The following is a 13,588-nucleotide window of genomic DNA, read 5'->3' on the forward strand; positions in this document are numbered from 1 at the left end:
GTTTTAACATGCCTGAAAGTCATCATCTTCCCAAATGTTAAAGGGTTTGGTACAACCCATCTGTTTGCCAAACATTAGAATCCTTGTATCTCTGACTCTCAATTCTGTGCGTTTTCAACTATTCCAGGGAATGGAAATCAACTTAAAAAGGTTAGTAAGATTAAGTACAATTCTACAAGACTATTTTAAGTTGTAGTGAGCAGTTTGGGTTTTATTCTGTGAATTATCAAAGGTTACAGGTAACATGATAAGGCAAGTTAATATGCTAAAAATTGACAGGTGCTGATGATAAGGTTGATGTTTAGAAAGAGAACTCTGGGTTAGAAATGCTTCTCGAAAGAAAAAGCCCTTTTGATACGAACAATAAGAACTTGCCTACTTTAGTAGTTTTTAGGGTTGTACTAAATTCCTTATTTTCTACTTGTCATTTCCCTTGGTTATTCAGTACTACAAGTTACAGGATGAAGTCTATTTACTTAGTTAAGTTAATGTTTAAATTATATCCCTAGTGGTATTTTCAATTTAAAATAGGGATAAAGTCTTTCCAGGTATTAAATAAAACTGTGTTGTTTCAGCAATGATTTTAAAGTTTGAATGACAGTTGCTCAGGTTTATGGTTCTTCATTCTTTGAGGTGTTTAAGAATATTTCTGAAGTCTTTTTTGATCAGTTGTTTTCTATGTGACGTAAAAAATACCTTGTTAATAAATGTTTATATTTCTAAGCATCTGTTTCATGACTTTTTGGAATATGGATCTCATTATGTCCAATTTCCACAGGTATCTACTTTTAATGGATCTTCAGGACAGAAACGAAAAGCTCTTTTATAGTGTGCTAATGTCTGACATTGAGAAATTCATGCCTATTGTTTATACCCCCACTGTGGGTCTGGCTTGCCAGCAATATAGTTTAGCATTTCGGAAGCCAAGGTATGTAAACTTCCATGTTAAATACCCTTGTGAATTTATTTTTTTGTAAAGTTTTTGCAATAATTAAAAAAAATTGTTGAATGGAATTTAAGTTTGGAAAAACCTAAGTCGAATTTCATTTCAAAGAAGTTCAGATATAAATATATATAAATACTAAAAAATATAATATTTTATTTCTAGATTTAAGATCATGGAAAAGTATTACAAACCAATTTAGGTTTCCTTTTATAGACAATAACTGAATTTGTTTTTTGTTTGGAAAGAAAGTAATTGATCATAATTAAGCTTGTCTTAGAGTTGTTAATACTATTATGTGTACATTTTAGAAGTTAAAGCAAGGATTCCAAACCTTTCTGAAAAATGAATATATTTTTCTAAATTAAGAGTTGGCATTAAAGTAACTCTTTTGTTGATTTTCCTTTAGCAAAATAGTAATAGCCTTTAAGGATGTGTTTTTAAAAAAACGGGATGTGTAAAATATAGAATACAGTTTTTCTAAATCCATAGCTTTACTTTGTTAATTACATTACTTTAAATACTTTTGAAACAGGGAACAATTGAAGTAAATATTAATACTTTTCACAGCAACAACCAAAGTACAAGTTGAATATATTTATGTTACTTGTGCTTCTAACTTTAAAGATAAAAAAAGAAATGTTTATAAGTTTATACTGCAAATATAAAAGCCTATTAAAAGTACTGCCATTGAAAAGAGTATTTCAAAGTTAATATCTGAAAGTTAGATTGAATATGTGGATTTCCCATAGATATATTGATGTAGTGGTAATATTTAGCACATTTGTGCCACATTACTCTCTGTATAAACAAAAGAATTAGCCATATCATCCCCTGTATAAAGAAAGTAATTAGATAAATAGCTGTAGATGGTCACTTAAATTATATTCGTAGCACATATCTAGATTGCATTTATAAAACAGTTTTATTAAGAGTGAATACATATTTTATTCATAGAGCAAGAGTGAGAATTTAGCTGGTAATTATATTGTGAAGATAATTTTGGGGAGGCAAAGAAGTGTATTTATTTGTTAATAATACAAAGAATACATATTCATTATTGAAAAAAATTAGAACATACGAATATACAGAAAGGAGAAATGTTTTTAAAATACCTAATGTCATCATACCAGAAAAACCTGTAAATGCAAATACATACTCTTTCCTTATATAAGTGATCACACTATATATACTCTTTCTCGCCTGTCTTCTGAGTGATGTCATGAACATCTCTCCATGTCTATAAAGTATATTTCTACATAAAGAATCTTAGTAAAACATGAGCGTGCAACACTTGGCTGTTAAAAAATGTAATTTAAGCATTTTTTGAAATTATAACTTTTTGTGAGATCCTGAGAAATGCTAACAAATATAAGAGATGTAGACGAGTATAGCTTATATAGACATAAAAGTATAGACATAAAAGTCTCAATGGAAATAATAATTTTTTCAGCATTTACTCTGAACTAGATGATTTTTTAAGGGCTTAAGATGTATTGGTATACATGTAAAGTCTAAGAGCTGAAGAGATAGGGAAATAAAAAATAAGTGAATTGTCTAGAATGTTCAAAGGTAGTAAATGTTAAAAAGAAAAACTAGAGCAGGGAAGGGGGATTTGGAGAGCCAGTTGCTTTGTGGGGGGAAGTTGCAATTTTAAATAAAGTGGACAGTATAGGGCCTCACTGGAAATGATACTGCAAGAGTGAGGGAGTGGTCATGTAGATACAAAAGGAACTGTGTGCCAGGCAGGAGGACTAGTCAGTGCCAAGGCCGTAAGGGAGAACATGCCTGGGGACAAGGAGCAGCACAAAGGCCGTGTGCTGGCAGTGTGAGAGAGGGGAGAGAAGTAGGGGAGGTCATTGATGGAAAAGAAATGAGAGGGTACAGAACCTGGAGTTTCTTGTAGGCTATAAAGAACAATAAATGAAACAAGATGGGATTGGGAGGGAGACAAACCATAAATGACTCTTAATCTCACAGAACAAACTGGGGGTTACTGGGGGGAGGTGGGGTTGGGAGAGGGGGAGGGAATTATGGACATTGGGGAGGGTGTGTGCTATCGTGAGTGCTGTGAAGTGTGTAAGCCTGGTGATTCACAGACCTGTACCCCTGGGGATAAAAATACATTATATGTTTATTAAAACATATAATGTTCCTCTCTCTCTGCCTGATTCTCTGCCTGCTTGTGATCTCTCTGTCTGTCAAATGAATAAATAAAATCTTAAAAAAAAAAAAAAAAAAGAATAGTAACACTCGTTCTTACTATTCGTTAAATGGATAGAAGAATCAGATAGCGTGGTTAGCAGGTTAGTGCAGTAAACCCAGTGAGAGAGGATGGTGTCTCAGATTAGGGCAGCATTGGAATTAGGGGTTATGGAATTATTCTGGATAGGTAAAATCACAAGGATTTCCTGTTGGATTGGAGGCTTCCTGGAGCTGGGATTATAAGTATGGGGTCTGGAGTAGATTGCCTGTTTTCTCTTTTTTATTATTTTATTTATTTATTTGAGAGCAAGAGAGTTAGGAGAGCGCATGAGAGGGGAGAGGGTCAGAGGGAGAAGCAGACTCCCTGCTGAGCAGGAAGCCTGATGTAGGACTTGATCCCGGGACTCCAGGATCATTACCTGAGCTGAAGGCAGTCACCCAACCAACTGAGCCACCCACACGGCTCTGTCTTGTTGATTTTTAATTATATCTTGCTAAACTTCTGATGATTTTGAAGTTTTTTAATGGATTAATTCTCTTGGCTTTTCCCATAACTGTAAAAAAAGGAAACCTATTTGAAAATATGTCATGTGGCATATATATTTATACATTGTATTTAATTGGAAAGGAAATTGTGATTGTGTTTGAATAATGATGGATATTTCAGACCTTAGTTAGCAAGTGGACTTTTTTTTTTTAAAATATTTTATTTTGTTTTTTTTTTTAAGATTTTATTTATTTATTTGACAGAGAGAGATCACAAGTAGGCAGAGAGGCAAGCAGAGAGAGTGAGAGGGAAGCAGGCTCCCTGCCGAGCAGAGAGCCCGATGCGGGACTCGATCCCAGGACCCCGAGATCATGACCCGAGCCGAAGGCAGCGGCCCAAACCACTGAGCCACCCAGGCGCCCCGTGGACTGTTTTTTAAAGCCGAAATTGAAAAATGTCTATTAAATCTTTCCTGCTGGAACAGCAAGTATTCTAAGACATTCAGAAAATGAACAGGAGGATTATACCTCTTGTTAAATTTGTTTTGTGTATTTGGTGGTAGCAATTAGGAACATAATAAGTGAAAGTTAGGGGATAGTAGTCCAAGTACTGAGCTTAATACCATTGCAAAGAGGTAGATCTTTTGATCTCAGAATATTTAATATTATCTTCGTGATACTGATGCAGACTGCTTGGGTCTGAGGACCCAGAGGGAGGTTTCCACAGGACCAGCCAAGAGGGGCCTTAACTTCATGCAGGATAAAAATCAAACTGGAGCCAAGAGGAGGTGAGAGCAGAGTTTTTTGCAGGTATAGAGAGAATGTAGATACTGACAGAGCTGGGGACTGCGAAAGGAAGGAAGAGTGAGTCTTGTCTTTGCTTGGAGCCTGGAATTTTTATTGAGGTTGGTGGTCTGGTGCACATGTCTTCTTGATAATCTGGGAACAAAGAATAGGATTTAGGTATTCTCCCTAAGTCATCTGTGCCCTGCAGCCAAGGGTCTTGTGGAGTCAGTGGTCTTAGAAAATGTTCATGATGACCCTGACCAGTAAGTAGTAACTCCTTCGATGTTATCTATTGTGCTTGAAGAGTCCAAAGAAACCATTAAATAGTTGACCTTTACTAGCAGGATATCTATTCTGCGTTCTATATGGTGTGTGTAAGGGCTGAGGTGCAGGTCTCAGCAAGAGTGGAAACAGGAAAAAGAGTGAATAATTCAAAGCAATTTTTCGTGGGGTTCTTTTAGTTTTCCTATCACAATATGATATTTTTCTATGGCTGAATATTTATTTTTCATTTTGAATATGGCATTAAAGTCTGTCTAGGTATCCAAACATAAATTCTTATATGGATAACTCTTCCAGCATTTGTTTTTGTCTAAGGTATGATGCTGGAGTATCCATTTATTGGTCTTGGGTGGAATTTCTTTTTTCTTTGCCATAGATACTTTGTGTGGGTTTTTCAAGATGTTGCGGATAATGACTTTTAAGAATGTCCAGTTTGTTTGGATTACCTTGTTCCCATGTACTCATAACATTTTAATTCTTGCAGAATTTCCAGTATTTGGTAGTGCAATATGCTTATGTCAGCACACCTAATTCTGGCTAATTTGTAGGTAGAGGCGTGATTTTTGGAACTAGAGACTTTTCTTTCCGTATTTTTATAGAATGCTGAGCTTACTGTGTTACTTAAATTACTCGTATTCTGTAAAACTTTATTTTAAGGGAAAATTTTGTGTAAATTGATAGTGCAGATATATATAAAGGACAACTAAAGCAGATTTATGTAATTTCTTTGGAAATATTTCTACCTGTTATATTTTACTCTACACTTTCCAAGAAACATTTCTCTCTCTCTCATAAGCTCTGATTAGCTACCTATCATTTTACCATGCTTTTGGCAATTAATCATGTTGCTATTTTTGATATTTTTAATGCTCTATCAAAGTACTCTTGGTCTGTATTTATTTTACTTACTTATTTTTTATTGAGGTATAATTGACATATAACATACTGGTTTCAGGTGCACAATAAAATGATTCAGTCTTTGTGTATTGTGAAATAATGACCACAATAAGTCTAGTTAATATCCATCACCACACCTGGTTACAAGAATTTTTTTTTTGTTTTGATGAGTTAAGATTTACTCTCTTAGCAACTTTTGAATGTACATTTTTATTATATGCAGCATTATTTATTATATGCAGTATTATTAACTGTAGTCACTGTGCTGTACATTGTATCCCCATGACAGTAATTTTATAACTGAAAATTTGTACCTTTTGAACCGCTTCACCCATTTCACCTACCTAACACCCCCCATGTTTGGCAATCACAGTCTGCTCTGTGAGCTCAGTTTTTTGTTTTTTTTCCTTCTCTTGGTCTCTCTTGTTGGCATTTTACTCTTTATTTGGTCCCAACTAGAGTATAAGCATCTAGAGAAAAGGGATGATACTTTAAAAGTATTCTTTTATCTCCCATGCTTTTAAGCTTAGTGACTGGTTAGTGCTGAATCAATATATGTTATCTGCTGCCTCATAGAAAGACTAACAATATTACTCTAGTCATCCTCTCACATAAAAAACAAAACATAAAGTACTGGCATGTTCTTTATTTCTCCTACTATTTAAGTATATTATTCTGAAAGGTAAATTTTCATAAATAATTGATCTGAAAGAAATTGGACTCACACTAAGGAATCAGGCTATGAGGAAGTAAAATTTCAATTACACATAGAAAATACAACTTTAAACTCATGTTATGCTCCTTTTAACTACTCATCTTTATCAAGTAGATCACTAATATGACTTTGGCAAAAAGAATGAGCAGTTTGATGACAGTTTTTTTAAAAAGGCATTTCCAGAGTTTGATCTGATTAGTACCATTAATTGGTTTGCCAGAAGTTAGGGTGAAAAAAGCATTCAGTGCTGAAATTAATCGAAGAGAAGTTGAATTACCTGAAATTAAACAGGATTCTTTACTATAAGATTTCTTAGAATAATACCTATCTTGCAAGTTTTTGGAGGGGGACAATAGATTTAATATAGGTAATATACCTTGCATAATTCTTGACACAAAGTAGGTGTTCCCAAGTAGTAGCTGGTATTATTATAACTCCCAGGTTTCTTTTCCTTTTTTTTTTTTTTAAGATTTTATTTATTTATTTGACAGATAGAAATCACAAGTAGGAAGAGAGGCAGGCAGAGAGAGAGAGAGAGAAGAGGAAGCAGGCTCCCTGCCAAGCAGAGAGCCCGGGACCCTGGGATCATGACCTGAGCGAAATGCAGAGGCTTTAACCCACTGAGCCACCCAGGAGCCCCATAACTCCCAGGTTTCTTGATGACCAAATGGATGATTGTATCATTCACCCAGTCAGAATAATGGAGTATATTTGTAAGGGAGGTAGAAAATTCTTTTCAGGATGTGTTGAGGGTTGGTTTTTTTTTAAATTAAATTTATTTATTTGAAAGAGAGAGAGAGAGAAAACATTAGCAGGGGGGAGGGGTAGAGGGAGAGGGATAAACAGACTCCCCTCCCCACTGAGCATGAAGTCCCATGGAGGGCTCAGCTTTGATTGCAGGACCCTGAGATAATAATCTGAGCCAAAGGCAGGTGCTTAACCGACTGAGCCACCCAGGAACCCCAGGACATGTTAAATTTTAAATGTCTGTGTGACTTCCAAGTTGGGGAGTCTGGTAGGCAATTAAATGTATGGACTTGGAACTTAGTAGATAATATATGTAAAGCTCCTTTTATTTATTTATTTATTAAAGATTTATTTATTTGACAGGCAGAGAGGCAGGCAGAGAGACAGCGGGAAGCAGGATCCCTGCTGAGCAGAGAGCCTGATGCGGGGCTCGATCCCAGGACCCTGGGACCATGACCTGAGCCGAAGGCAGAGGCTTTAACCCACTGAGCCACCCAGGAGCCCCACGCTCCTTATATTTAAATTCACACATTATAAAAGCTACATAAATGATACCTGTTTTGATTTTGACAATGAGTAAGTTTAGCAACAAGACTAATGGTCAGAGAGTCAGTCAATAAGATGTTCTATTTTTTGTTCTTTTTTTTCCAGAAAAATTTTAGAGAAATGAATAAAAGGAAATGAGATGAACCAAAACAAAATACTAAAATAGTTTTTCTACACTTAGAGTTTGTTTGCATACATATTTCCTTCAGTATTCTAGAAAGGTCTTAGAGTGTTTATGACTTAAATTGTGAGGACTAAAGCTTTTATTACCCCAAGTGCAATTTTGTATTAGGATGAATACCTTGTGATATAGAAATAGTCATAACCATACCATGATTCGACTGTGATTAGAAATGGAGATTGTTGGGGCACCTGGATCACTCTGTATAGCATCTGACTCTGGATCTCAGAGTTGTGAGTTCTAGCCTCATGATGGGTGTAGAGATTACTTGAAAAATAAATAAATAAAGGGTGCCTGGGTGGCTCAGTTTGTTAAACCTCCAACTCTTGATCTTCAGGGTCATTAGTTCAACCCCCATGATGGGTTCCACGCTGGGCCTGGAGCATAATAAACAAACAAACAAGCAACTGCTTGGGAAAAAAAAGAGAAATGGAGATTATTTATTCTATGGAAACCATTTCTGCATTTGTGCCAAAAGTTCAGCAAATTTTGTAGTCTTAAAGGGTGAGAGTGTTGCTTTTGTCATTTGATTTGTGAAACAGCAGTAAGAAAAGCTGCTTAAAGGGAATCGATAGAAAAAGAAACCTTGGGGCACCTGGGTGGCTCAGTGGATTAAGCCGCTGCCTTCAGCTCAGGTCATGATCTCAGGGTCTTGGGATCGAGTCCCGCATCGGGCTCTCTGTTCGGCAGGGAGCCTGCTTCCCTCTCACTCTCTCTGCCTGCCTCTCTGCCTACTTGTGATCTCTCTCTGTCAAATAAATAAATAAAAAAATCTTAAAAAAAAAAAAAAGAAAAGAAACCTTCCCAAGGCTAAACACCCTTTTAACCCAGTAGTATTCTAATGATATAGTGCAGATTTTAATGATAATAACTATTATTGAACAGTTTAGAATGTACACTTTCATGTTGTTTTTTAATTTTCTCATGTTTTTTAATTTTCTCATATTAAATCTACCTGGTTTTAAACATAATCTATTTTTATAATGTGCTATACTGGTATATGATGGGAATTTCACTCTGCTAAGCTGAAAGTACTTCAGTACCTCAGTATTTATAAATAGTTTAAGTTGCTTAGGGAAAAGAAACATGGGTTCACAGAGAATTCTAATAGCTGTGAAGGAAATGTTGAACTCTTGAAGGAAGACTGTGGCACCTTTCAGTAGTTTAATGCTATCTAGTTGTTACTGGACTGTTGTGATGTAAACAGTCAAGTGATCTAGCTTCCAGAGGTTAATAGCTCTCCTGCTCTCCTCCATCACCTCACTCTCCAGGCTACGGGGTTTCTGGGAAGGAGTGAGAGCAGGTCCTACCCCTCTGAGTTGTCCTGAATAGGACAGCTGCCCAGATGGACCAGGACTGTTCTCGATGGATTTGGCTTTCTTCAGTCAAACCATTTTGGACCATTTAGAAATATTTAGGAGACTTTTGAGAACCAGGGAATGAATATTTTTGGCTTTAAGCCCTGGTTTAGTTTGTAACTTCTATTTTTTACTGTATTGGAATTTTCTATAGCTCTAGAAACTCAAATAGTTGATGTTTAAGGGAATAGCTAATTTTTAATGCTTCTAGAAAAGCAATCATTTTAATATTATATGTTAATAAACTTTTCACCATTTACCTACAGCAATAAGCCTTTAATCTTGATTTATACTTACTTCAGAATATTCTTATGTTAATTGATTTCATTTCCCTTGAAATAGGCTCAATATTTGCATCTACTCAACTGTAAAGTATGAGAAAAAGTACTATGTGTTGGAATTTTTTTTTTCCCACAAAGATACGAAACAAGTGAGGTGCAGAATGTCTGGACTAGTTCAAGACTTCAGCTGATTTCTTGGAGATAATTATTTGCAAAAAGTTGTTTTTTTATTTATTATGGAGATGTAGATCTTATGATTTCTAAAACTGGTAATTCAAGTTAACTTTTTTTTTCTGAGCAGACTAAATGCTTCTATTTAGGAAAATGTCTATGTGACTTGTGCTGAGTGGAGTGAGGTAGAATATCCTATATCTTAGTCCTGGAAATACAGTGTGTGCCTAGAAGTAGTTTCAAATTCCAAACTTTTTTCTTTCCTAAGTATGGCCATAATTAGGAAGAATCTGGAGAATGGAAAGAATGTAGGCATGATTCAAACATTAATTCTTCATATCACGATCTAAAGATTATCTGAGCCTATGCATAGACATAAATCTCCTTAGCAAGGCAGTGAAACTTATCTTTTACTGTAAACCTTTAAAAGTGTAAAGTAACAGTTCATCAAGTCTCTGTATTCATATAGAGACTTTAAGTGTGGAAAACTTGAATGGAAATGTAAGTTTAGGATCCAAAAATAACTCTGCTACAATCTGTGTGGTACATCAGGTGTTTTGATTTAAATTTCCACACAGCATACAGAGAAGTAAGAAAAATTGCCAAGTTTTATCTCCAGTAGTGTTTATGAAAACATATTAATTAGGGCATCATTATGAATTTTTAAGAGGGGTTATAAATTCCCATCTTTATTACTAAGAATAAAGATTTCTTTTCTTTTCTTTTTTCTTTTTTTTTTCCCAAATGGAGGCAGTAATTCTTTACGTCACATCTGGAATGTCGTGTTTAGTTTGGATGCCATACTTTTCAGGGTCGTTGGCAAACAGAAAAGAGTGACCAAAGCAGTGACAGTTGTTGAAAATGTGCTATATGTGAAAGGGTTGGAGGAAATAGAAGTAGTTTGGCTAAAAGAAAAGACTTGAAAGGGATATAGCTAAGTCCTCAATTATTTGATAGATTTACATGTGGGAAAAAAAAGTATATACTTGCATGGTTTAGCCTTCAAGTGTAGAGCTAAAATCAGATGGACATTATTACAGGGGTACAGATTTAATTTCAATGTAGAGGAAGATTTTCTAATAACTAAACTATATGACATTGGAATAGACTTCCTTACCCCCCCCCCCCCTTGGAAATATTCACATGGCTTGGATAATCTCCTGTCATTTACATTATAAATGAGATTCTTGCATTGAGTGTGATTATAAACTGGTTGAATTTTAAGGTCAGTTTTAACTAGAAAATTCAGTGAATGTTTAAAAGAGAGCTTACAGATAAAGAATTCCAGGTATTTGGGAATATCTCACTCCTCATTTCAAATACGAAGTTCAAATAACCCTATTTTCTAATTCAAAAAGATTTTAGTGTTAATTTTAATCACAATTTTAGGAATTATTAAAAATAATATATTTTCAAATAAAAAATATTTTAAACAAATTTAAAGTGATTTAATGCACAGCTCATCAAAATTCCTACTCCCTCCCCCAAACACACAAACTACATGTCAGTTTACACAGCTGTATCCTGGCTACAATGTTTTGGTTTCAACATTTCTCCAGTTTTAAAGGGTAAAAAGTTTAATGTTGACATTTTCTTTCTTAATTACATCCTTCTGATCTAATCTTTTCTGTAATTTTTTTCAGGCTATTTGTTTTTCTGTATATTCTTTTAAACTCATATATATATATATATATAGATATATATATATATTAACTTAATTGCAATTTAGCTACTAAAGACATTATTAGTAAAAATTTTCTTTAAGGCGCTGTTTCTACCTCCCCTACTGGCTCCTTCTGCCCAAATCAGTAGTTGAAGGGAAATTGCCCGGTTAGAATTTGCTTGTATTACTCTTTCCAAAGTATGCTTCTGAATATGAAGATTTGTTTTCATCAGTTTTCTTGACAAAATAATCTATAATTATCGTCTAAGAATTCTTTTATATACCTTTAAAAAGGTTGGCTGTTGTATGCCTAGGTAATTTTATAGTATAAAATAGAAGTGTTTAGGGGCACCTGGGTGGTACAGTTGGTTGAGCAACAACTCTTGGTTTTGGCTCAGGTCATGATCTCAGGGTCTTGAGATCCACCCCACATCCAACTCCGTGCTCTGTGCGGAGTCTGCTTGAGATTCTCTCTTCCTCTTCCACTGCCCCTCCCACTCGTGCTCTCTCTCTGTCTCACTCTCAAATAACTAAATAAATCTTTAAAAAATGTATATAACTATTAAAAGGCATAATTGAAATAATCAATTTTAGCTCCAAATATATATTTTACATCCACAGTAGTAAAATTTATAAAATATTTGATAGAATTCCAAATTAATTAATTACGAATGAAATTATTGAATTCTACATTTTTCAAAGCAAAGAAATTTCTCATTTACCAGTATAAGTCCTAGTCTTAATATGATTGACTCATGACTGAATAAATGATATTCATAATAATTTGGAGGCTATCATATTTTGTAAAAATAGTGTTACCTTGTGAAGTAAAACATTTGCACTGTGAAATGAGGTAATTTATTTTAAAAGCTGAAAATGTTGTAAGTATATTATTTCTCTCCTGGGAGAAGTTAATTTTTATTGACAATTTGCCAAATAAATGCCATCTGTCTGTTGAATTCAATGTTACCTTAGGATTCTTTCCAGTATTTTCTACCATGGAAATACTTTGGATTTTAACTATCAGAACAACATCTATTAATTTCTACTTAATTGGTATGCTCATACTAATTTTAAAATGAATAAATGAATAATAGCTTGCCTAAAGTTATTTTTATGTACATTTTCATGTTTATTTGGAAACAGTGGTTAAGTTGTGGTATACAGAGTTGAAATCATTAACGTTTGGTAATTGTTGATTTTTTTCAATCCACTCATTTTGTAATTGAAAACAATCATTCCAAGGAAACTCAGTGATCACCCAGTTGTAAGTACCAGAGCTGGGACTTGAATTTATGTTTTCTACCATTTAGACCTCTGTATTAGAGCTCCCCAGAGGAAGGGGATCAGGAGTTTGTGTGTGTGTGTGTGTGTAGAGATTTATTTAATTTAAGGAATTGGCTCACACAATTGTGGGGGCTGGCAAGTCCAAAATCAGCAGGGTAGGCTGATAGGCTGGAGACCCAGGGAAGAGGTGATGCTATAGTCAGATCTAAAACTAGTCTGCTGTAAGAATTCCCTCTCTCTTTGGAGGAGTGAGTCTTTTCTGGTAAAGCCTTCAATTGATTGGATGAGGCCTAGCCACATTGTGGAGGGTAATCTGCTTAACTCAAAGTCTACTGACTTAAATGTTAATCTCACTTGAAAATTACTTTCATACACACACACACATACACACTCACACACACACATATTACCTTCACAGAAACATCTAGAGTAGTGTTTGACCAAATTTCTGGATACCATGCTCAGCCAAACTGACATAGAAAATTAACTATCACATCCTCCTAGACCAGTGTTGGATTTTTTTTTTTTTAATCTCAGATTATATTTTTCTACCTGGAATCTGAGCTGTTCAGGGAAGCTGCACTCTTATGTAGTTTCTTAGACTTTTCCTCATTAACTAATATGTGTTGTGACTTTTAAAAGCTAAAATTATATATTATGTTTGTTAATTAAGATTATTCTCCCAAATACTGTAGCATTTACCTGCAAAGAATTTCATATCTTGCTTTCTATAAGAGTTTAATCCTAATAGCTCATATGAATATTGTTGAAATATGGTTTTTCTTTCAAAGGTTTCTAGCAATAGTTGAATTAATGACAGTAATTTAAGATTTAAACCTAGTTTTAGAAATTGCCAAATAACATTGTTGATCTCTCAGTTCTTCCAAAAGAACTTCTTTTCTTTTGTTGTCTTCCCCAACTCTGCCACCTTCCCAAAATCTTTTTGCTGATTCTCTGTGCTCGTTACTTCTTTTCTCCTTCCTTTCTTTGATAGAAATGTAGTGAGAGTGCACTGCATGCCAGACACTTTACTAATAGGG

General features: G+C 34.7%; 1 protein-coding gene across 2 annotated transcripts in view; it reads left to right on the forward strand.

Moving 5' to 3' along the window:
* The window catches only part of ME1 (malic enzyme 1), a 199,469-nt gene that overhangs the window by 27,896 nt on the left and 157,985 nt on the right, over positions 1-13,588 (forward strand). For both annotated transcript variants that reach the window (XM_046006618.1, XM_046006619.1), the window contains one exon: positions 779-928. In XM_046006618.1, coding sequence (XP_045862574.1) covers positions 779-928 — 150 coding nt within the window. The remainder of the gene's footprint in view (positions 1-778; positions 929-13,588) is intronic.

Source organism: Meles meles, chromosome 5 (assembly GCF_922984935.1).
Source record: "Meles meles chromosome 5, mMelMel3.1 paternal haplotype, whole genome shotgun sequence".
NCBI classification, from domain to species: Eukaryota; Metazoa; Chordata; class Mammalia; order Carnivora; family Mustelidae; genus Meles; species Meles meles.